General features: G+C 37.5%; 1 protein-coding gene across 1 annotated transcript in view; it reads left to right on the top strand.

Annotated features, from left to right (window-relative positions):
* The window catches only part of LOC137293539 (WD repeat and SOCS box-containing protein 1-like), a 30,506-nt gene extending 15,460 nt beyond the window's left edge, over positions 1-15,046 (top strand). Inside the window, exons 4-8 of the mRNA XM_067824158.1 lie at positions 1,487-1,719; positions 8,911-9,092; positions 9,679-9,792; positions 10,883-10,993; positions 12,179-15,046. Of these exons, the coding sequence (XP_067680259.1) occupies positions 1,487-1,719; positions 8,911-9,092; positions 9,679-9,792; positions 10,883-10,993; positions 12,179-12,341 (803 nt within the window). The 3' untranslated portion in view covers positions 12,342-15,046. The remainder of the gene's footprint in view (positions 1-1,486; positions 1,720-8,910; positions 9,093-9,678; positions 9,793-10,882; positions 10,994-12,178) is intronic.
* Positions 15,047-23,357: the final 8,311 nt, after the last annotated feature.

Here is a 23,357-nt window from a genome sequence, read left to right as displayed (position 1 = left end):
CATGTTTGTATCGAGACATTGACACAAATCTATTCTTCTACTCCCAAATCTGTTCCAGAATCAAAATGTAAGTTTTACCAAAGATATGAAGTGCTTTTGTAGCTGATCTTTCTTCTGTATTTAGATTTTGATTGTTAGCATGCCTTTGTGCTGATTATCATAAGCATTAGGTCACAATATTTATGTTTTGCTGTTTATTTCTAGTGTGCTTCAAAACTTAACATGATTTACCCTTGCTCACAACTGTTACAACAGCTTTAATTAATTTTAGCAACAAGATGAGCCAATATCTTCAGGCAGTTCCCTGACACTCTAGCAGAACCTGGATCTCGTCATGGATAATACTATCAATGATATCTCTAATATTTCAAATGTGTCCTCCACAGGATTCATATTGTCATTTGGCCCATTATGCTGCTGTTTCAGTATGCATCCTAATGATCTCTTGTTACAAATATTTCAGAAAAGGTAAAAGGTGAAGTACAAAGCCTTCTGTCACTATTTTAGTCATGGTATGGTTAGTCCAATAGGTCATCAGTGGAACGATGCGTGGTTAATCTGCTTTACTGTCAGAGCAGGTGTTAGCGTGTCCCTGTCAGGTTGATTAAAGAGAACTGATCATATGGAGTTAGAAGTGCTGTACTCACTTTCAACATTGAGTCCATTGTGCTCGCACAAACTCAGTATGGCCGCCATGTCAGCCATTTTGAAAAAGTCTTGTTCTTCTTATTACTTGCATGTCTCATTATGAAATTTACAATGGAGCAAGCATGTTGTTTATGGTATAGCAGAATTCATTTATTGGCAGATTTTAATTTTGATCAAATTTTGACTCTTGACCTTTCTATATATTATTGCAATTGTGATGCTTATTTTCAAAAACCATGACAACAATTTGGCAGAAACTTTTATGAATGATCAAAGGTAGGGTCTCTAAAAACAGGGAACAGAATACATAAATGACTGTAAACATGGCACCCATTACAACTTCATAGCACTTGAGCTACAACACCTAGTTCTAATTTTTCAATCAAATTACTGACAGCTAACCAATCACTGGTTGTAGTCAAGAGCTGGTTTCTGCCACATCTAATCATCACCCTTATCATTTTGTGAAACAGCAGCTTTTGTTATTTGTAACTGTGGGGTAGCCTAGTGGTTACTGACTTCTGGTGTCCCCACTCATGATATTGCTGGAATATTGCTAGAATTGGCATAAAACCAAACTCTTCGATTAATGTTGGAACTTTGATGACATTAACAGGATTTATTTGAAATTCTGTTTTCTGTTTCATGTTTTTAATTTAACTGTATGATTATTAAATATGTAATTAAGTATATATTTGTGTAAGCAAAAAATTCGAATAAATTGTTAACTTGACCAAGGTGTTGGAGATGTGGATTGTCAGGATTGAAATAACATTACCCACCAAACAATTTTGTAAATTTGTATTATTTCCTTGTCTGATGTTGTTGATTCTGACAGGGCACCTGCTACTAGAGCTGCTGGACCACAAGGATGTTGTCCGAGACATTGACTTCGCCCCTGACGGCAGTCTCCACCTAGCGTCAGCATCACGTGATGGCACGCTCAAGCTGTGGGATCTCAACATGGACGGCAACATGTACCGTACTCTCCGTCCTCAGTGCAAGTGGGTCTATAGTTGTAGCTGGTCGCCCAACAAGAAGTTCATTGCCAGCAGCGGGAACTACAAATGTGTAAGTAGAATGTACCTTGTGTTGCTCTCACTCTCACTCACTCACTCACTCAACCACTCACTCAACCACCCACCCACCCACCCACCCACCCACTCACTCACTCACTCACTCACTCACTCACTCACTCACTCACTCACACACTCACTCACTCAGAATATAGGTTCAATGGATGCACACCAGACCCAAAGCGATTCTACTCACCTCCCATGACAGCACCCAACCCCTGATGGTGCTGCATTGCAAGTAGCAGACAGTTACCACAGTTGTAGTCAAGCGAGGAGTTCGCTCCAGCAAGGCCTATCATGATATGAACATGAGGTCATGAATTATTCATCAGCAGTTATCATGCCAATATGAGCAAGCTGACCAGAATATTTCAAATACAGCAAGGAAAAACGATTTACTTAAATATGTACTGATATATTTATGCATGATAGATGTTACATATTTATGAAAATGTTAGTTCTGAAGAATATTGATATAGAAATAAATCTCATTACCATTTTTAGTTTTTCTGGCTTCTGACTTACCAATGAAAAAAGGCAGAGAGCTACCAAAATGTGGCATATGTGATGGAACTCACAATTTCAATAGATATAGCCGCACAAATCATCAACCAGACATATAAAGTCTGCATTGCAGTGATAACAACCCGACATATATGACATGGAACTAATAATTCAGACGGATGGCTGCAATGTGCTATGTTCTTGGTATAATGTCTTTAGGGGGAATGTTTTTTTTAGTAAGTTGTGTGGCCATTCCATATTTTACCTGTGTAGATAATAATTCATACCAAAATTCATTATTTATTGTAACCAGTGAAAGCAATACATCAGCATTTTGATATTAGGAATTATTTCATGATAAGTGTATAAACTCCATGATTTCTAAGTGAGTTTGCGTAGTATCCTAGAGAATATTTTTGAGAATCATGAAAGTCTTTGTGAGCACTGGTACAAATAATTCTGATGACTGGCTTGTAGATCTAAGTTGGTATTTACCTTTAACCCGGTGTGTGTTTCTATGTTTTTCAAGTCTACCCAAAAGTAATGGCATGTTGGTGCATTGTTGACCTGCGGTATCAAATGTCAGTCAGAATGAAAAGAAAGCTCCAAAACAATTATCTAAAGATTTGTTTCTAGGTAGGCAGTATTATTTTCATGCTGGGTTTTGACATGTATACGCTTGCCAGATTGTCTCCTTCAAGTGTATGATGAAGTAAAGGGGTTAAGGTCATCCAACTAATGATAGGCTTACAAATATATAAACTGTACTAGAAGACAATTTTCATATTTTCAGTAATAACAATAATAATAAGTGCATTTGTTATGCACTATTTTCTATCTGTTGTGGAGGCTGGAAGTGGAGAATAACAATCTGATTATTATTACCCCAGATAACCCAGGCTGCCTGTGAGGTTAATAGTCACATGTCTTTTCCCACTGGGTACCCATTTTCTGCTATTTAGGAGGAATTAACTTGGATTTATAATTGAGAACATTTATGTGTAGGTTTAGCCTAAACAATTAGACCTCAGTAGCGTAATATTTAACAGCAGTGCCCTCTTTTACTTGAGAACATTTATGTGTAGGTTTAGCCTAAACAATTAGACCTCAGTAGCGTAATATTTAACAGCAGTGCCCTCTTTTACTTGAGAACATTTATGTGTAGGTTTAGCCTAAACAATTAGACCTCAGTAGCGTAATATTTAACAGCAGTGCCCTCTTTTACTTGAGAACATTTATGTGTAGGTTTAGCCTAAACAATTAGACCTCAGTAGCGTAATATTTAACAGCAGTGCCCTCTTTTACTTGAGAACATTTATGTGTAGGTTTATGTGTAACAGTTACAGCTCTGTAATCTAATATTATACAACAATGCCCTACTTTTCATATGAGATAACAAACTTGCCTTTCAAAGGTTGAAGATAATTCTTGGTAAGGAAACATTCGCCCTTTACATTTTGGCCAGGTTTTTGTGAAAACATGAAGAATATATGCCAAATAAATCTAAATATTAGTACAATATTACATAGCTTGACTAAAATCATGCTATGTTGATTGGCATATTAGAAGTTGTTGAGTAATAACACTTTCTTATGAAATCATTCTCGTTATGAAAATAGGTTCTAATTGTGTAAAGGAGTAAATGTTGTTAAATCACATAGTTTTCAGTGTTACAGCACTTTCAAAGATGCTTATACATCAGAGCTCCAGATAAGCTGCTTAATAGCATAATACTATATAATAATGGAAGTATGCAAGAAAAATAAATGTCAGCGTATGAAAAAACACTAAATATTTATGTTTTTGTTCACTCAAAATAGCAATGCATATTTACCCAGTGCATCAAAATCATATTGCCTATCACTTCAATTCAAGCTTACTTGAAGCTCTTTCTTCTCTAGACCCGTGAAGGTTCCGGGGTAGAATAGGCCTTCAGCAACCCATGCTTGCTATTAAAGGCGACTCAGCTTGTCGTAAGAGGCGACTAACGGGATCAGGTGGTCAGGCTAGCTGACTTGGTTGACACATGTCATCGGTTCCCAAGTATGCAGATCGATGCTCATGTTGTTGATCACTGGATTGTCTGGTCCAGACTCGATTATTTACAGACCGCCGCCATATAGCTGGAATATTGCTGAGTGAGGCGTAAAACTAAAACTCACTCACTCACTCACTCTTTCTTCTCTATATAATCATGGTTAAAAATTTCTTGAACAATTCTGAAAGCAGCTGAAATGTACCAAGCATTGTTTGTTAACCCTTCACTGACTGGCCCATTTATAAACCAATCAAGGAGCGACTTTCTGTAGACAAGTTGAAAATGGTTAGCAAGTGTCATAAGCTTCCACATGCTCAAAGTAAAATATCTAGCCTTTAATGTCTTACAAACAGAAAAAAGTAATTTTTCTTACAGGACTGTTAGTTGAATTAATAGGCAAGTACAATGTTTCACAATCAGAATCAACTGATGGACTTAAATGAACTTGTAACACTGGCCATTTGCTATGTGGAAGTGAAACAACACAATGGGAACAAGATTTTCCTGATAGAGTGAAGACATGGCTATTCTGTCATTAAATAGCCATCTTGGTATCTTGTATTACACCAAAATGTATGCAGATAAAGTATGCACTGATGCGGAGCGAATAATGCTTCTCGCCAACGGTCTAATTACGAAAGCAGACCGCAAATTGGTCGGCGCCCACTCCTTCGACCGTGACGGACAAAGGAACTGGGCTCCTGTCCATATTAGCAAAATTTCTTCACTTAAACAGTCAGGAGGCCGGATGCCCATCACATGCCATTTGTTTAAAAATATTCATGGTATTCCTTGTCTGATCGTAACCATATATCCCAGCAGTGTAGTTCTTTTCGGATGCTTGGATGGTATACTTACTGATCCAATTTGATCCTATTTCTGTGTTTTTAACCTCGATATTTAATCATGTTACATGAAAATATGATGTCTACAGGCACGTAGCAAGCCATTTGTTTCAGTACGAAAGATTGCAAAGCTTTATATTTAGGTAGTTTTGAGTGTTGGTTCAGCTGTGATAGCAAATATCATACGTAAATTTTGGTAGCTATGGTAGCTACAATGGTTTATTATTTATGATAATAAAACACACAGTTGATTTATTTGAATTCGTAAACAAAAAAACGATGACCTTGGCTTTGGTAGAGAAATCTGAAAATTGTCTTACGTAAAAAACACCTTATTTCACTTATTTACCAAAGTACACAGCAAATGCCTGTGTGTATTCCTTATGTAACGAAATTCCGTCGGTATCCTCAAAACAGTTTCGGCCCATAAGTGTTTTCAGGCTGCATGCGACACAGAGATTACATCTTCCTTGCTGTAACTCGCGTTTGATGGTGTAAACCTACACGTGTTATTTGTCATCATTCTCTGGATGGTCAATTCATGAATTTATAGCAGGTATAATTAGTAGCAACACCACTCGGTTACTCAACAAAGGTTCCCATTTGGCATTTCTCCTGTCTGGAGTAAATACTCAACATTATAAATTAAGGTCTGTAATGGCAAATGTATTGTATGTTATGTAATATGTGCATGTAAGTGATGCAAGAGGGTCTATCGGCTGAGTTACAAAAACAAACATCGATCAAAGGATTAACCGATAACACACTGATTGATTAATTACTTTTATCTTCTAGCGGATTTGTCAAAAGGCAGTGTGTGTAGATGACTACACCCTGTCGTAAAGTGTGAGTGCAAAAACAACATCCTCCCTTCAAAGAATTAACCACCCTTGCGTTGATTGATTGATTGCTCAATATTGGTCAATTAAATTACTTAGAATAGTGGACATCATACAATTAGTTGCCAGGTGTGCTATCTTGGGAGACCAATGAGAGGTTTATCTAGTTTTCACCAACGAAAGACGTGAAACGATGTGTTACTTTTTCGCAAATGAGACAGTTGTAAGACACGCGACACAGAGCAGGATTATTTACCAGCTGCAGATGAATGGAATACGATTTCTTTTACGTGGATATTGATGGATACATTCCTGAACAAGGTAGTAGCCTGACACTGTTGCTATAAAATTAGTCTGTTTTACATTCATTATTTGCATTTTGTTTTAATTTATTTGTTGTAGCATGCAGCAGAATCTGTATGACAGAAAACACACACTAGATCGCGTATGTGTGTGAAATAGGATCCACATTGGCAATCTATACAATGTATAAATGTTGCTGTTATGTTAGAAATTTACTATGAGTATAAGCAAATCGTGTGTTCTTTTATTAATTTTCAGAATCATACAAATATGACAATAAACTAATTAGGGTTATGAGACAAAATATAGAGACGTACATTGGCTTCGTTATTTTTCCGTCCTAATAGTTTTTTACCATTTCTACCACTGGCAGATGATTAACCTTCAAAGTGTTTCATTTGTTTTCATAATACATTTGTAATGAAGTACAAATGACTTCACCTCAGTTGATCTGTCTATAATTATACTATCAATTGCGCTTACGGACTGCGCAGCAGAGGTCACAAACCAGTCACGAATTCTGGGATATCATCCGGGTACTCACGGGAAAAAAACAATAACAAAAGTTTACACCAGTCCACGGAAATTGCTCCGCATCAGTGCCCCTTTAAAGTTAATAGTCACTTCAGTCCTATTTCAGCCATGTCTTGACTTCAAATAATTACTTGATAAATAAATGACTTCAATTCACAAATGTTGTTAAATACACAAATTTTAAAAACTTGTCGGCGAAGGACAGTAAAAGCAGCTATTATATCGCAGTAGTAAAAAACAAAACTAGCATATGTCTCTAAGATAGGATTTCAAATTAGGATAATACAATATAAAACAATATTGAGGATTGCCAACAATTGAAGGCAGATCACCATTCAGGGGCCATGGTTACTTACATTACTTTTGCCACCCGCATTGACCCTAGCTGGATTTATATCATCCCTTCAGCCTTTGGTGATTGTACTGACATTTAGCCATTATAAAACAACAAATATTCTACTATTAGAAAGGTGTGATGAGCAAATTTGACACTGAAAGTTTTGTGACTACACATGGTTAAAGCTGTAGTAGCTATAATTTGGCATTGTTAGGTGGATTTTGTTTTATTTTATTATTGAATTAAAAAATGTTGCATTTGTGATACTTATTTGAAATGAATACCTGGATTTTGGAAAGATAGTGGGTTCTAAAAGTATAGATACCCACTTGAAATTTGAAATACCCACTCAGTTTAAAAGTATGGGTACCATACCCACATGGTCAAAAGCTTATCTGGAACTATGACACAATTTTTCAAATTTTGACCGACTAAAGCCAAATTATTCTCTGATGTATTCTTATTTTTGAATGAAATATTAAATTATTATTGATATTCAGAAATAAAATGTATCTATGTAATCGCTGAAATTTTCCATGAATTTTGTTTATATGTACAATTCATTTAGAAGACAATATGTAGGACAAACTTTGTGGATATTATTGTACTTCTCCACCTTCTAAATGCCACTCAAAGAAGTTAGGTAGAAAACAAGTTCTTGGATACAGTTCTGATCAACATGTGTAGAGGAATGTGACATGTGATGTACAATGACCCGTGACCTATATGCATGCATCTGAAGCAGTTACCCCATGTAGAACCCCGACAATTAACAGTGATGAAAGCATTGTTTCATGTTTGTGTTCTGTCCTAATATCGTAGTATTGTAGTATCTATATTTGATACTTTTGTAAATCTGAAAGATGTCAAGGAGGGAAGAGACATAGTTGGTCTGTGGTTTCAGCGTTCCTGGCAACTGTTACTCCTTAACTGTGTCAATCAGTTTAGTTTTAAGCCGCATTTTTTGCTATAGCCTGAACACTTTGCAGGATTTTTCAACATGACTTGGTATAAGCATTGTACATCAGCTTAACTGATGTCTTTTGCTGATTTAGAATTTTGTGTCTTCTTAAGATTTCATGGGAATGTATTATGATACAGTTTCGTGGAGAATGCATTGATGTTAGTTTCCTTATTATGTGGAACAGAGCGTTTCAGTCCACGAAAGAGCACCTGATGAAAGGCTGAGAGTATGCCTCAAGGCATGAAAGGAAAAGTAAAATAGCACGCCATTATCCATATTTTGAATTTGGTCCATTTTCACATAGCAGTGGGTACATGCAGCTGTCAGACTTTCATTTAGATGGCATGAGGTCATTTATCACAGTCTGTGCTATCATGTTTTGTTTCAGTAACATGCGGACTAAAAATATAAGATTTCCTTTAAGGAATTCAGTACTTATGATGGTGATAATGGTGATGACATCTGAACCAAATGGTGATAACATCGCAGTAAAAAAGCACCAGTGTCAAGTGATAATATATCTTGTTGTAGAACATAGATAATTTACTGACTTAAAACTGTTTGATGTGCCTTTAAATAGAATTCCAGTTTCATCAGGCATGTCAACTTGCAGTGCCAAATGCCTGCATGAGACATTATTTCCAGTATCTGTGATTCCAATCCAGAATCGTAGCGTCCTGTAGTGCCCAAGGTAGATAACTCTCCACAGTGTAGATGACATACATGACGTTTCAAGGTATTGGCCTGCACCTCCTCACTTCATTGAATACCTTTCTCCTTTGCGCTGTAAAACTAAGCTCACTCACTCTTTGCTCCCGACAGGTTGTGTTGTGGGACGTTGAGGATCCCTACGACATGAAGGTGCTGCGAAAACTAGAGGGACACTACCATGATGTTGTCAGCTGTGAGTTCTCTCCTGACAGTGCCCTCCTTGCCACTGCATCCTACGACACCCGGGTCATTGTCTGGGACCCCTATACTGGGGACTCGCTACGAGAATTTGGGTAAAGCACAATTATGTACAATATATGTAATTGCTGTGTTCTGTTGACATTTTCTCTGCTTTATAAGCATCATCTATATCAGGAACTGTGTCTCACACCATGATTTTGCTGGAATATAGCTGAATGCTGAAAAGTGGTGTAAAATAAACTCATTCATTTAATTGAGAACTGTTTAGTTGAAGTTTATGATAAAGGGTCAAGTTATCATGGTCTTGTATTTCCATACTGGCAATGCAATCATGATACCGGTTACCATGGAGTGATACGAGTACGCAAACAGGTACTCCAAACAAAGTTATGGCTAAAATAGATTCCACTGTTGGATCTTGAAAAAATCCAGTTGGGCAGTATTCGATGCTAACGATGGACATGTAGTGAGTTGATATGACCTTGACCTTTGTCAATTTCTGTGGAATGTGTCAATATGGGACATTTGTCCATGTTGTCCCAGTATGTTATCCAGTCTTGGAGTGGATGTTTGCTTCCATTCCCACACCAAATATCTCATCATGTGTTGCTTTGTGTGTGTGTTCTGAAGTCTGAGTCTTGGTAAATGTTTTCAGTGAGTTTACCGAACTGTTTGCAGGCATTTGTTCCCTCCCCCGAGGCCGATTTATGCAGGTGGTGCCAATGACCACTATGTTCGAAGTGTCTCCCTGTCTGCTGATGGTGTTCACATCGCTTCTGTCTCAGATGATGGGTATGACAATATTGATACAATCTTGTAAGATATAAGATGTTTGATAATCATATTCAGAACACTATGGCTGTTACAGAGTCCACGTTTGAACAATGGTTTTTACTACCTAAAGTTTCCTGGTTCACTGATGAAGTTAACTGATATGGGTTGATTGAAGGGGCTTGACTCAAGGGGGCTGACTAAAGGGGGTTGACTGATGTGGGTTGGCTGAAGGAGTTGACTGATGCAGGTTGACTGAAGGGGATTGCCTGATAGGAGCTGACTGATAGGGGTTGACAGATGAGAGCTGACTGATGGTGGGGGACGATGTGGTTTGACTGATGGGGGTTGACCAGTGGTGGTTGACCAATGGGGTTGACTGAAGGGGATGGACTGAAGGAGATTGACTGATGGCTGTTGACTGAAGGGGGTTGCCCAAAGGGGGTTGACCGAAGGAGGTTGGCATATGCACGTGATATATGGACTGTGATAATCATGGTTACAAACAAATTTGCTATCAAACGAAATGATATCATTTGGAACTGCTGAGCGTGACTACCCATTGTAAAAGTGATTAACAGGCAGATAAGTCTCCTTCCATTTCATAGTTTAGATAGCCCCACCCCTTATGACTAATGTACCTCACACATCTTAGGCCGTGTTATTGTTGTTCTTGCAAGTCGCTTTATCAATGTGTTTGAAAATATATTGTTTTTGATAAAGATGTCGTGAAATATTACCAGTAGGATGACAGTTTTACAACTTGAACAGGAAAACATTGTAAACCCAACACAACCACCACGCCATAGCGTAACTAATGGTAACAAATACTACAGACATTCTTGTATACCAATACAGCCCTTAAAGACCCGACTTTGATACCCCACATGGCTACAATGTTTGAGGCCTATTCCTGGTGTCCCCCGGCACTATGTTACTGGAATATTGCTAAAAGCTCCTTAAAATCATTTCACTCACTAAAAATGTGGCTATGGGAAATAGGTGATACCTTGAAGACTGTCGCCACTGCTCCTGAGTTTTGGGAAGGTGTTATTTAAGTTCTACATAACGGTTTAAAGATCAGATGTCATGACTGCCAGATTTGTTACAGGTATGTGAGATTTTGGAACCTCCACACCCTGGGTGATCCCCCTGTCATCAGCGAGAACACCAACGCCCTCTGTTGTGCATACAGTCCCGGTGGTGCCGTCCTTGCAGTTGGGTAAGCTTGATGATTCCGTCACCTCAACACTGTCATCCATTTATCATCCATCACAGACTCGCACAAGAGACATTTTGTTTTTGGCTCACCTTGACTAAGTTAATGGATTGTTATTCATTATATTCCATCTAAACTTATGTATGTAAACAATGACAAGACAGTGGTTGACACTATGAGCAGAAATCTGTGATGTTGGGGAAAATTGGCCTGCAGTTCATCAAAAACCGTACCACATGGTTCCTTCTGTCACCTCACACCACAAGGACAAGTTGGTGGAATCAGTGTGTGAAATAGCCTCTGGTCTGCTAGCCTGTGGCTAGTAAAATCCACTCGGGTCATTAAATCTCCACAGTCAATGGCCAGACTGGCTCATGAATTTTCACGGTGGTATTTTACCTTTTTGTAAGTTTTGACTTAGTTTCAACTTTCAAATTTCGGTCTAATGAATTAGTTTCTGGACTAGTAGCTCTCAGGCATAACTACCCTGACTGCCTAGCAGCATGTCGAATCTACTTCCCATGCTGGATGGAATCTTCACTGAGTGACAGATAAGCGATATATCAAAACATGTTAATCATAGAAATTCGACACAGAAAAAACTTCACTGCGTCTAGTGGTGTTCAAATAAATTGAAATAATGGAACACTGGTCGCAGTGACCAAACAACCAAGTAATTGATCACATTTTCTCATAATCAAACACAAATGATTTTGGAACTACAGGTTTAGTCTTTGTAACACTTGACATCGGAACATATCTTCCTGTTTTATTGTTTGAATACTCACGTCACAAACTGAAACATCATGACTTAATTCTGAAAAATGATGGTTAAATGATTGATCGGTTTTAATGAACCAATCGCCAGTTATGAGATTTTAACCAATTTCTCAAAGGGGTGCTCAGTATAAATCACCATACCCTCAGCGCATCTAAGACTTTGCTACGTGTTTGATTATTTCTTTCAGAGCATTTACTTGCATCATTTCGCCCATCAGTCCATATGATCAATGATTCATTCTAGGCTCTAAAGAAATTATCAAGACAGTGGTTCTCCAACATTGTTATTTCACAGAACCCTCATGTTGGCAGTATGGACCCTAAAACTAATAATTGGGAGTCCTTAGTAGCCTGACGTTTGTCAGCTGAGATAAAACCCTGTGCTAAGCTTTTATCTCTTTTTGTCAGGACACGGAATGGTGAGGTTACGTTCTACAGAAGTGATCGAGAGGTCACAAGTTTACTGCATCTCACAAGAATGAAAATCAGGAAAAATCTGCCCACACCCAAGATAGACCATCTCTCAATCCCAATCAAGTTGAAGGAGTTCCTCAAATATCACGATGTGTAGAACTGTGCATTGTAGGAAGACTCGTCTGTGAGGAACCATCATGTTGCACCACAAGTCATGTGGCAATATCTTGGAGATATTTAAATCATGGACTCATATCTCAGATGGATTGAGGAATATCTCACACACTCATTCATATCCTCCATGAGAAGGACGTTGACTTGGACCAATCATTGGATGTTTGGGGAGTAATTGTTTACAGATTATCTCTTGTCCAGATTGGAAATTTGGAAATTCACGTTTCAGGAAGGACAAATGATGTTTTGACATCTGTAAATTGACAGGAAATTGAGTTGATTTGGTTAACATTTTATGTATCCATAAGTGCAGCTGGATATTTGTTATCCTATTTTCAACTGATTTGGTCCTTGTGTTTGGTCTTCATTGTCTTGCATCTGTTATTTTGTATGGGGTGGTATGCTGGGGTTGGTGTGCAGGGGTGTGTGATGACTCAGGTGTCCTGAAGACTGTGTCCCAGCAGTTCCCATCTAACTGGTTGCTATAGCAACCTTCAGGTTAAAGCATGTGCTGGTGACACCTGGTTTCACCAAAGACCAGGATTAATTCTCCGCTCGGGTACAATATCTGAAGTCCATTTGTGGCGGAAGCATAAGTACTGCTAAACCCAGTGTAAAACCGTTCCCATCTACACCAAACAAACTTTTTTGGTTATGCAACATTATTGTTGTAATGGTTTAAGCAACTTTTCTGTTCAATACTCAATCAATATATAACAAGAAATACATCAATTTCACATATTGTTTACTGGACTTGGATCGAGGGATTGTCTATTTCACATAAAAAATGAGTGCTAATATTTTTTATAGTTTCAGTATATTAGCATATACAGTACCATATAGATCTTGTAACTTCTAACATGGCAGTTAGTGATCTTTATAAAGGGTTGCAATGCCCACAGATAATATACCATTCAAGAGAAGTAGGGGATATTCCATTTTGTAAGCATACCACTAGCCAATTCCAATACATCTGAGAAAAAGTAATGTATGTCCATAGAGATGAATCATTAAATTGTCACATTTTCCCATTATTTCTCATTGTTGTCAGTTTCTTATTTGACTTAATCATTTGCATTTTATCAATATTGTAAATCCAGTGTGCTCTACTTTTTTTGAATGGTATATGAATTTGTCTTGATCAAATGTTAAAAAAATTACATATTTTTACTTATTGTAGTAGGTGTGTATATTTTTCTGCTTATCAAAGCATTCTCAATATGGCTAAAATATTGCTTATGTGACTTTTCAACTCAATCACACGCTGAGTCCTTTGATAGGCATTTTTTAAGTTGAGGTGATGTTTCTCAAAGCCAAATAATGCTGCAGTTTTGATTTTATCAATACAGCTATTTGTGTGGATCTTTAAACGTGAAAATGAAGAATGTCTGCCCTAATTTCAGTTCTAAACATTGTATCCAACATGAGCTCTGGACTCAGTACAACTGTAACAGCTGTACAAGATCAACTACTTTGTAACCGATGGTGCATTCTGGTTTCTGCTGATCAATCAAAGTATCAATGAGTATTTCTTTTCCAAGTATTTGACTTCAACTGGTTAAGAGACTTAAGGAGTGGCTTGCCAAGACCTGGGTCTGCTTGCACAAAGTGATCTTAGCGCTATGACTCACTTAAGCCTGTGTTGGAGAAAGGTAATCACAATCATTGTAAGATTGCTTTGTACCAATGGACCCAGGATTGCTCAAACAATAACTTTGGCTGTGTACTATGAAACTCTTTCCTAGTTTCCATGTTTTACAAAGCACCATCTGTTGCTGATACTATCTCTGTTTAGTTTGGTACACTAACTTAAATCAGAAATATTTGTTTTCATACTATTTTTCTTTTTGGATTCATCATTGATCTTAAAAAGAAAGCAGGCTCTTGTCCATAAAATATTTATAGGTGTGCAACAACAGTTTGTTTTGTTACATCCCCTTCCTCTTAATTTAAATGTTAGTATGAAGAGTTTTGATTGGCTGATGTTATGAGAACCATGCAATAACATGTTGAAAGTTGTCCAAAGTGTGCCCAGAGGATTGATGTAGACCAATCAAAGAAGCCCCGGTTGTTGAGGGTGGATCAGTAGAGGTGATTCTGTACACATGTTTAACCCAGCAGGGCTAATCACGGAATCACCATCTGAACATCCATGATATTATTATCATTTATTTGCTTTGAATTATATGCTGTATATACCAAAGGTCACTTCTTGTTTACAATGCTCAAGTATATTTTCATAATTCAACTAATGTTTGAAGCAGCCAAAGATTTGCCCTGTTACATTGTTAACCTGCAATTAAGATTAAGATTTGTCTTGGAGTACCTAACCCATCCGCTTTAATGTTGCTGCTGCCTTGCAATTTGTGAAACATCTTGGAGTTTTGTTTGTAGGGTTATAGTCATGGCTAATTCCAATTGCCACTATTAGAAAAGATAAGATTAGAGGTTTTCGTTGATTGATAATGGCGATTTAGGGGGAAGTCAAGTTCCTAATTTTCTGTCTTTTAGAAATAATTTTCCAATGGTTATTTTTTAAAACAGAAAATTATATCCTGTTTGAGATTTTCTAAAAGGTTATTTAGAAAGTGAAAATAATGACAAAGACGTTTTTTAAGTATTCTTTTGTTAAATTATATTTAGCTAAATTTGGTGATTAGTGCCAGGAATAAAAATCCAACAAAATCCAAAGGTATTTTTATCATGATTAAGGTACTGAATATTCTCCACTGGCCTACTAACTTGCTCACAGTGATGTGATAGCAAGGGTGTTTCTCATGTCACATATATTGTCTTGTACGTGGGTTGTGGTGACATATGCATTAATGACTGGCCATTCAACAAAATGGCAGTAATTGTACAGTCTGAAAGTATATTTTAATGGTATAATTTTACTCATCTATTGAGTATGATTGTGATAATGATGTACTTCTAGTATTTCTGTTGTAAGGCAAAAATGATAGATCTTGTGAATTTATTGGGAGTTGAGAATTGGTTCTAATTTTGCTGATTAGGCATCGTCCAACCGAACCTGTTGACCAGAGTGTACTCTCTACTGGTCAAAACAGACTGTCAAGACTGTGTGCTCGGATGCTGGACACAATGTGGATTGTATGGTCCAGACTTGATTATTTACCAACTGTCGCCACAAAGCTGGAATATTGCTGAGTGTGGTATAAAACTAAACTCACTCACTCACTCACTCACTTACTTTTTTCACAGGTTGATGCTGTTACCTGTTACAGTTGATTTGGAGTGACATGCAGTCACACAGTGTAAATATGATACAAAAACAACAAAATAACAATTACTCTTGCCAGTGTAGTAAATAGTACAGCTGGTCAAAGCAAACCTTTTTTTCACACATTTTTTTTCATGCTTACATTTGTGCTACATGTGCTAAAAGATGATCTTACAAAAAACAGTTACATAAACCATTTCTGCATTTTTGTTTCTTTTTTATATTTATCTTATGCCTAGATTAACCTTGGAGAACTTATAATAATATTCATAATAACTTTGTTGAAATATATTCATCTCCTGTACTAATGCTCACCTGGTTTATACATTTGTTGTGATATCATATCACCTGCCTAGTTTTGGTCATGTAGAAGGACGTGAAAGGTTAGTGTACAAGTGATCGTGACAGACATACCAACATTGGAACATTGGGTGTGACAATAATGTGAAAGTAGGAGACACGCTTTTGTTGTTGAATATGTTATCTTCAATTTGCTATCTGTGTTTAGAATTATACAGAATCACACAGTTGTTAATTCCTCTAAAAACATATCATAACGATAATGATACTAAAAAATTCTTCTGAAATGGAATGGATAAATATGGTAGCTATAGATTGCAGGAAACTATAGTTTCTCCTTAATTCCAAATTTTTTATTAATTAATATATCACAGCCAGTGTTTTGTCACATACAAGAATGTAGTGATAAGGACAGAGATTAGAGTTGATTTGTGAGGGATATGTCACCAGGAAAACAGTGGACATGACAATATTATGAAGATAGGAGATGAGTGTTTGAATATGCTACTCACACTTTGCTAAGGATCAAATCATGAATTCAACAGGAAAGTATTATGTGGGGTCAGATTTGGTTTATAAATTCCTAAGCTTACAGCTGGGATACAACTTGTTACAGTCTCCCTGCTTATGGTAAGCATGGGTCCAAGGTTTCACAGGGGTTCAAAAATCCCATCGCCCGACACTTGGGACAAGTCAATTTTCATTTCGGGCAATCAAATAATGGTATCTTACTTGACTACGAAATAATTTCTACTTGCGGTTTCAGAATGCAAATAATCTTGGATTTCATTTCGTATCTGCTCATAATGAAGCTATTAAAGTTAGCAATAATACTAAAACAGAGATCTCGAATAGTGAAGTTATCACTCTTCGAGAAATAGTCCAGTAGACATTAACATCACGCATTGTGTCATAAGAATGTGGAGAATTAGTCAGGACAAGTTACTTTCTTGAAGTCACTTGCCCTATGGCAAGTGGCTTTTCAAAATATTTTTGAACCCCTGGTTTCAGTATGTCATTGCATCTCTCGGTATGTCATTGCATCATCTATCTGCTATTGACATGTGTTGTTAATTTGTCATGGACTTGTTCCATGATTTGCAAAATTGTTGATTGGTGCCATGAAAACCGTTTCTATGACTACCCATGCATGAAGTACATAAGGTTTGACTAAGGTGGCTGTTTACCTAAAGAAGGGTTACCATATTATTATTTATCCAGTTTTAAATGGATACAATTTCAAATTATACATATGTGTTTAAGGAAAGGTTTTGAAATTTTGTGATCCTCAGAAAAGTGTGAGTAGTGTAAGTGATCTTGTATTTGATAACTGGTACAATTACATGAAATCACAGTACTTACAGTTTCTCTGAATAATATCTGAAAATGTTTTTCATTTCTTTAAAAATGCTGCTGATCTTGAACATATATTATAAGTTAACATTGTTTCCAGTATCTTCCTAGTGTTCCTTTAATGGCATGTCATTTCTTATGTAATTCATGCCGCAAAGACTCCGTGTACAAAACATGTACTTACACAATCCATGGGGAGATTTACATTTTCACCATATTATATATTCACCCTTATAAAGCGTTTCCTCCCTCACAACAACTCGTTTGAAATGTGGAAAATAGCCAAAACATTCAGAAGCTTTTAAATTATTAATTGTCTTTGTCCATGAGTAATTATTGGTGCAACAGCTAATAATGCTGTCATGTACGTATTTGTAAGTCATGTGACAGACTTCAGTACAGGTGTGTATTGCCTGTGATTATCTGTTGGGAAGACAAGCAGGTTGTGCATGCGTCTCCTGTCCAGTGTATATGTGAAGAGTTTTATCAGATATTGCGGCCTTTTTCTGGATCAGTGGAGCTCTGAAACAATAAACATCTCTACAAACTGGTTCAAGTACACTTTCCTGTTATCAGAGAGAGAATATGGGTTGACATTATCTATACTACTTCCAGGGCACACTATGTCATTTTGAGGCCCAGAACTGGTATATTCAGGAAGATTCATGAAAAGTACACAATAATGAAAACAGTAATAATACATTGTAGTGGTCTCATGGGTAAGGTGTTTTCAACACCTGGTTTGAATTTTTGTGTAGCATTGCTCTACTTTCTATCACCATGGTTAATTGAAACTATTCAAATAAACCTTTGTATGTTTCCTTATCTCAGTTTTGATGCTAGGAATGTTGTGTTATCTGATCAGTGAGAGTTTTGTTCCGGAGATGTGTCTGTGTACACACATTAGCGATATACTAGTAGTTGACACAGGGAGACTCAAAATTTTAATAGCTTGTTTCTCAGAAGTCATACAGATATGTACCCCAGGCAGGTTTGTGTTCTCAGATATGTAACCTAAACAAGTTCAACGAGAGAAAGTCAGCCGAAAACTGAAGCCATATGTAGTTGTTCTTGTTCAGCTGGAGGCAAGTGGTATTGTGCACACAAAATAATTGTTACTGTGATTGGTCATTACTTATGCAACACGATCAAATGCATTTAACACGGCTGGGTCACAGCTCCAATCCAGAGAAATGGCACATTGTGGAATGGAATCGTCATGGGATACATTTCTGTATTTTGATAGTGTGCGTTTATATATACAGAAACATACCTAGGGTACACATCAGTAGTATCTGAGCTGACACATTCAACATGAAGGAGATTGTTCAAGTGATATTTATTCCAGTAATGTCTGTCTTATTAAGCTAGGCAGTGGGGTAGCTTAGTGGTTAAAGCATTGGCTCATCACACTGAAAATCCCCGTATGGTTACAGTGTGTGAATCCCATTTCTGAGGTCCCTTACCAGTATTAATGGAATATTGCTAACAGTTGTGTTAAACTGAACTCGCTCACTCACTTTTAGAGCTATCTGCTTATATGCTTCACGAGCATTTCTTCATTTTGATGATGGGTGTACATGATTGTTGGAATTTGACACCAGATTCGTCTCTCTGCGTCATCATATTTTGTCAATTTGAACATCAGAAACAGAAGTAAAAGCATACTGTGAAATTATTAGTATTTGTCTTCTTACTATTCTTATGGGGTCATTCAAACAGTATTCAAAGTGCTACAACTGCAAAGGAGATTACTGGTATCTGCATGATTGGTCATGCATGGCTTTGTATTGCATTTAGGAATAAAAATAGTTTTTACAAGTTTGAATTTGCCTGTAATCAGATTGTCATGAATTAATGAATCTTGAAGCATATCCAATCTCAAGGACAGTGAGGTAGCCTCTTGGTTAAAGTGTTTGTGCTTGTAATACCAAAGACCCAGGTTCGATTCCCCACATAGGGACAATGTGTGCAGCCCATTCCTGGAGTTCCCTGCCGTGACATTGCTAAGATATTGTTGATAAGCAGCATAAATTCAACTCACTCACTCCACATGTGTGAGTGTTTGTTTCACATTTATTTCACATAACTTTGTGACCATATCAAATATAATATGCTTTCCCTGTAACTGACCAAAGTTTCTGTATACACTCCCTTCAACAACAGACACTCTTACCTACGACTTGAATATACACTAAGCCCACCATTATTCTTCTGGAAATACCACTTTGGTCTTTTAATGTTTACCTCATGTTATTCTTCCTTTCAGTATTGTGTATTTGTAGGAATAACAAGCCAGTGTAAAAGTAATACGATCTGATTTTTCCAGTCTTTTGAATTTTTAACCATTTTGTGTTCATAAAGAAAATCCCCATATCTTTTGTCACAAAAATATATATTTATCTGATCATTTTCCCAGATTGCATCTTGACATCATGGATGTAATTGTGATGCAGTGCAAGCACTGAAGGGACCCAGTCTATTGCAGAAGGTCATTTTAAGCTACATGGCTTTTATCCTAACTTTAAGATGGTTACCCTTTATTTAGTAAAATGCTTGCACCTGTGTGTGTGTGTGAGTGTATATGCCAGCCTGTGTGTGGAGGCGTGTGCATGCATGTGTGTGCAGCTGCTGGTCATGGTCAGTGTAACCAGGAACGACGTTTCCTGTGTCAATTAGAGTTGGTCATGGGGAACATTTCAAGTGAAACAAGTACAAAGGATTAACCCTTCGTCACCTTAAGGAGGAGTTAAGCAATGTCTTTAACTTTGCACAACTCAATAATCACTTAATCACAGCATGTGGTGGAGGCTGAAGCCCAGTTACCAAATGTAACTGGCACTGTAACCAAGTAACTGACACCATAAAGAAGGAACTAGCATCGTTACCTGGGAACTGGAACATTTGTTCAGAAAAGTGGGGTCAGTGTGGTAGCCGAATGGTTAAAGCATCCACTAGTCATTCTTAAAACCCTGGTTCGATTCCCCACTTAGGTTCAAAGTGTAAAGTCCCTTTCTGGTGTCCCTTGCTGTTATGTTGCTGGAATACGCTAGAAGCGGGGTAAAACCATACTTGTTCTCTCTGAGAAAGACTGGTGGCAGCATCATTAAAAGTTTGGGATGTATATGGTGAATTTCAATTCTGGGCAATATGTACTGAAAAATTACCCTTTCAAGTTATATCCAGATTGGTGTTCTTACAAGGACAAACTGTAGTTTAGACTTACAATGCTGTATCAATGCTGGTCAACTAACCTACAACCCTGTTGAATGTGCACAGACTTAGGAATGTTGCAAGTCAGGTGTGACATTGCTCTGACCAGGAATAACCAAGCAACAATGTTGACAATCTGTTACCACTACTTTAGACCATGGTGTGAAACAGCCACTGGTCTCCTAGCCTGTACCTTGTACAATTCCAGCTGGGCCACTAAATCACCATAGTTACTGGCCCAAATGGCTGGTGAAATTTCGTGAGGTCATTTTGTAAATATTCTCTGAGTTGTGACATTATAGTAAGTACATGTTTAAAGCATGCAAGGTTATGGCTTGCAAATTTCGCTAGCCAGTAACTTTCAGGCACAGCTAGCCCAACTGGCTGGCAAAATTTGGACACAATTTTGCACCCTGCTACAGACATGTAGGGCTGATATGTTAAATGTTTTAAATTTGTGTTCATCTGGCTTCATACCGAAGTTTTCTCTATTGTAAAACTTCACCAATTTCTGTTGCATAGTATATGAACATTCCACACCTGCATGCTTTTTATTAAATTATGCAATGGGTCAATGTCTACTAAGGTTTCATATAAACTCCCCAAAGTGGCATGTTATTCATAGTTTTTCTTGTCTCTACTCTCGAACAGAATTTAGGAACGTTGTCCAAACTGGACTTGTTCCTGACCGTACTGTTGCTCATCACGATGGTGGTTAATGGTGCAAATTATATGACTGTCACATTTATTTGTGAATCTTATTAACTGCTTCTTGGGTTAAAGCTATTCTATTTTAGTGGTACTTATTTTGTTATTACATCAGTGCTTATTATTTACGGTTTACACTTACTTTCTCCCCACATCCTCATTAAAATGATAGCAACCAAGTAACCACAGTTACCAATTAGCACAAGTTCTGCTGCATCTTAATCTGTTAAACACAAAGAAAAATAATAACAATAATGTACATCCGTATGGAGCCAAACTCACTGGTATTAAATACTGGTTGTTTAGATGCCATTGCCCAACATCATAATTTGTTTAAAGCATGACTTATTTATTTATTTTTCTCTGTTTGGTTTTCACAGTTTGGTTTAGTTATTGTCTGCATGTTAACGAAATATCATATTTGAATATGATTTTGTCTTCAAGATTTACAGTAGGTAAGATAAATAGAATCCAGGGCTCCCTTTCACGAAAGTCTCAAACACCTAAGGTCTCATAACTTTTCTCGTAGCATAATTGTACCTCCTAGTTACAGTATAGGAGGTACGAATGCTACGAGAAAAGTTACCAGGTCTTGAGCTTACGAGAAGTCTGTGAAATAGGGCCCAGATTGGAGTGTTTGGATCAAAGGTTGCATCTGTATTATGTTGAATGATTTATAGAAACAGGAATGGGCTTTGCTTTGCTTTTAATATCATATTTTATTTCAGCAAGCTAAAATCGTTCAGCTCTGATTTTATTGCTCACTTTTCAAATTTGATGAGTTTAACAGATTTGTAACCAAAAATAAAAATGTTTGGAATGAGGGTCAAAACTGAACATTTGCAATTTGTGGAAGACAGTTGTGAAAAAGCTTTTTTTAAATTTTGCACCAGGTCTTGTACAGGGTGCGTTTGATTCCTTCTGCAGTCGTGTTGCTATGGGTTTTGTTGAATGGATATGTTCCAGGTTTTGTTTCCTTCATCACAGCCTTCCAGACAGTATTGAGAAGTGCAAATAACTTCAATGAAAGCCGGTTTATATATATTGTTCCATGTATATAATGAATAAACATGTATTTATCACTGAACTCTCTAGCTTCATTTGACATCACCACTTACCATGGACCAGTGGAAGTTCTGGGTACAAAGGTAGGCACCTTTACGAAGTGGGGAAACCGGAAGTCATGTTATGGAAGTTGGCTAACGAAGCCCTGAAGATTTCATTCTGACTAACCAACAAACAATCAGGCTGGAGCTGGATTCAGAGTTTGCATCAATGTGGGATGTGTGGAGTATACATGCATCCTTTCTCGATGACCGACACGTAACAGCCGTGGCCACCTCCCTGCCGTTCAACACAGTAGGACCCGTGAAGAGCCAGGTTAGAATTGGTCTTCAGCAACCCACGCTTGTCGTTAGAGGAGACGAGCGGGGTGAAGCGGTCAGTCTCGCTGACACATGCAGTTGCATAGGTCGATGCTTATGCTGTTCATCACTTGAACAGTTTCGGGTTATTTATAGACCGTCGCCATATAGCTGAAATATTGCGGAGTCTGCCAACAAACCAACCAGGTTTTTGGTTTAATTCTCAACAATGCTCTAGTTATAGATCTGTGACTGTTGTCTGTAAATAAACAGGCAGACTGTTTAATGACATCCTGATTGCTGATTCATGCATTTGGGACACGATGACAGCGTCAGATGAGTTTTAGGCTTTATTACCCACGTAGTCAACGCATACCAATCTCGTAGGTTACACGAATGTCGTATCGCGTTGACCTGTGTCGAAACGACTTGACCTAAGATTCCAAATATTTGATTGGATAACCGATGACTTCAATTATGTCATGTTATGACGGAACTACATTGCCATTCATAACAAACACGTGAATTTATTCATTCCACAACCTATAAGCATTGTGCATTGTGCGAATGTAACCCAAGTGCCGTGTCACTGTTTAATTGTTATTGTGAGCCAAACTGAGGCATCATATCCGTCAAAAACATGAACCACCAGTATTATTAGGGACCGTTCATAATTTATCACCAGGCGGGGCGATATTATTTTATTTAATTTATTATTTTAAATAGGCAGGAGGGGGGATGGGGGATGGTCATGTGTTTTGTACATAGAATGCGGGTGTGGGGGTGGGTGGGGTGTGGGGTGAGTGGGTATTTGTTTTGT

This window comes from Haliotis asinina, chromosome 1, assembly GCF_037392515.1.
Source record: "Haliotis asinina isolate JCU_RB_2024 chromosome 1, JCU_Hal_asi_v2, whole genome shotgun sequence".
Lineage (NCBI taxonomy): Eukaryota > Metazoa > Mollusca > Gastropoda > Lepetellida > Haliotidae > Haliotis > Haliotis asinina.
Note: the sequence above shows the minus strand (reverse complement) of the source record. Positions and strands in the feature narration are given on the sequence as shown.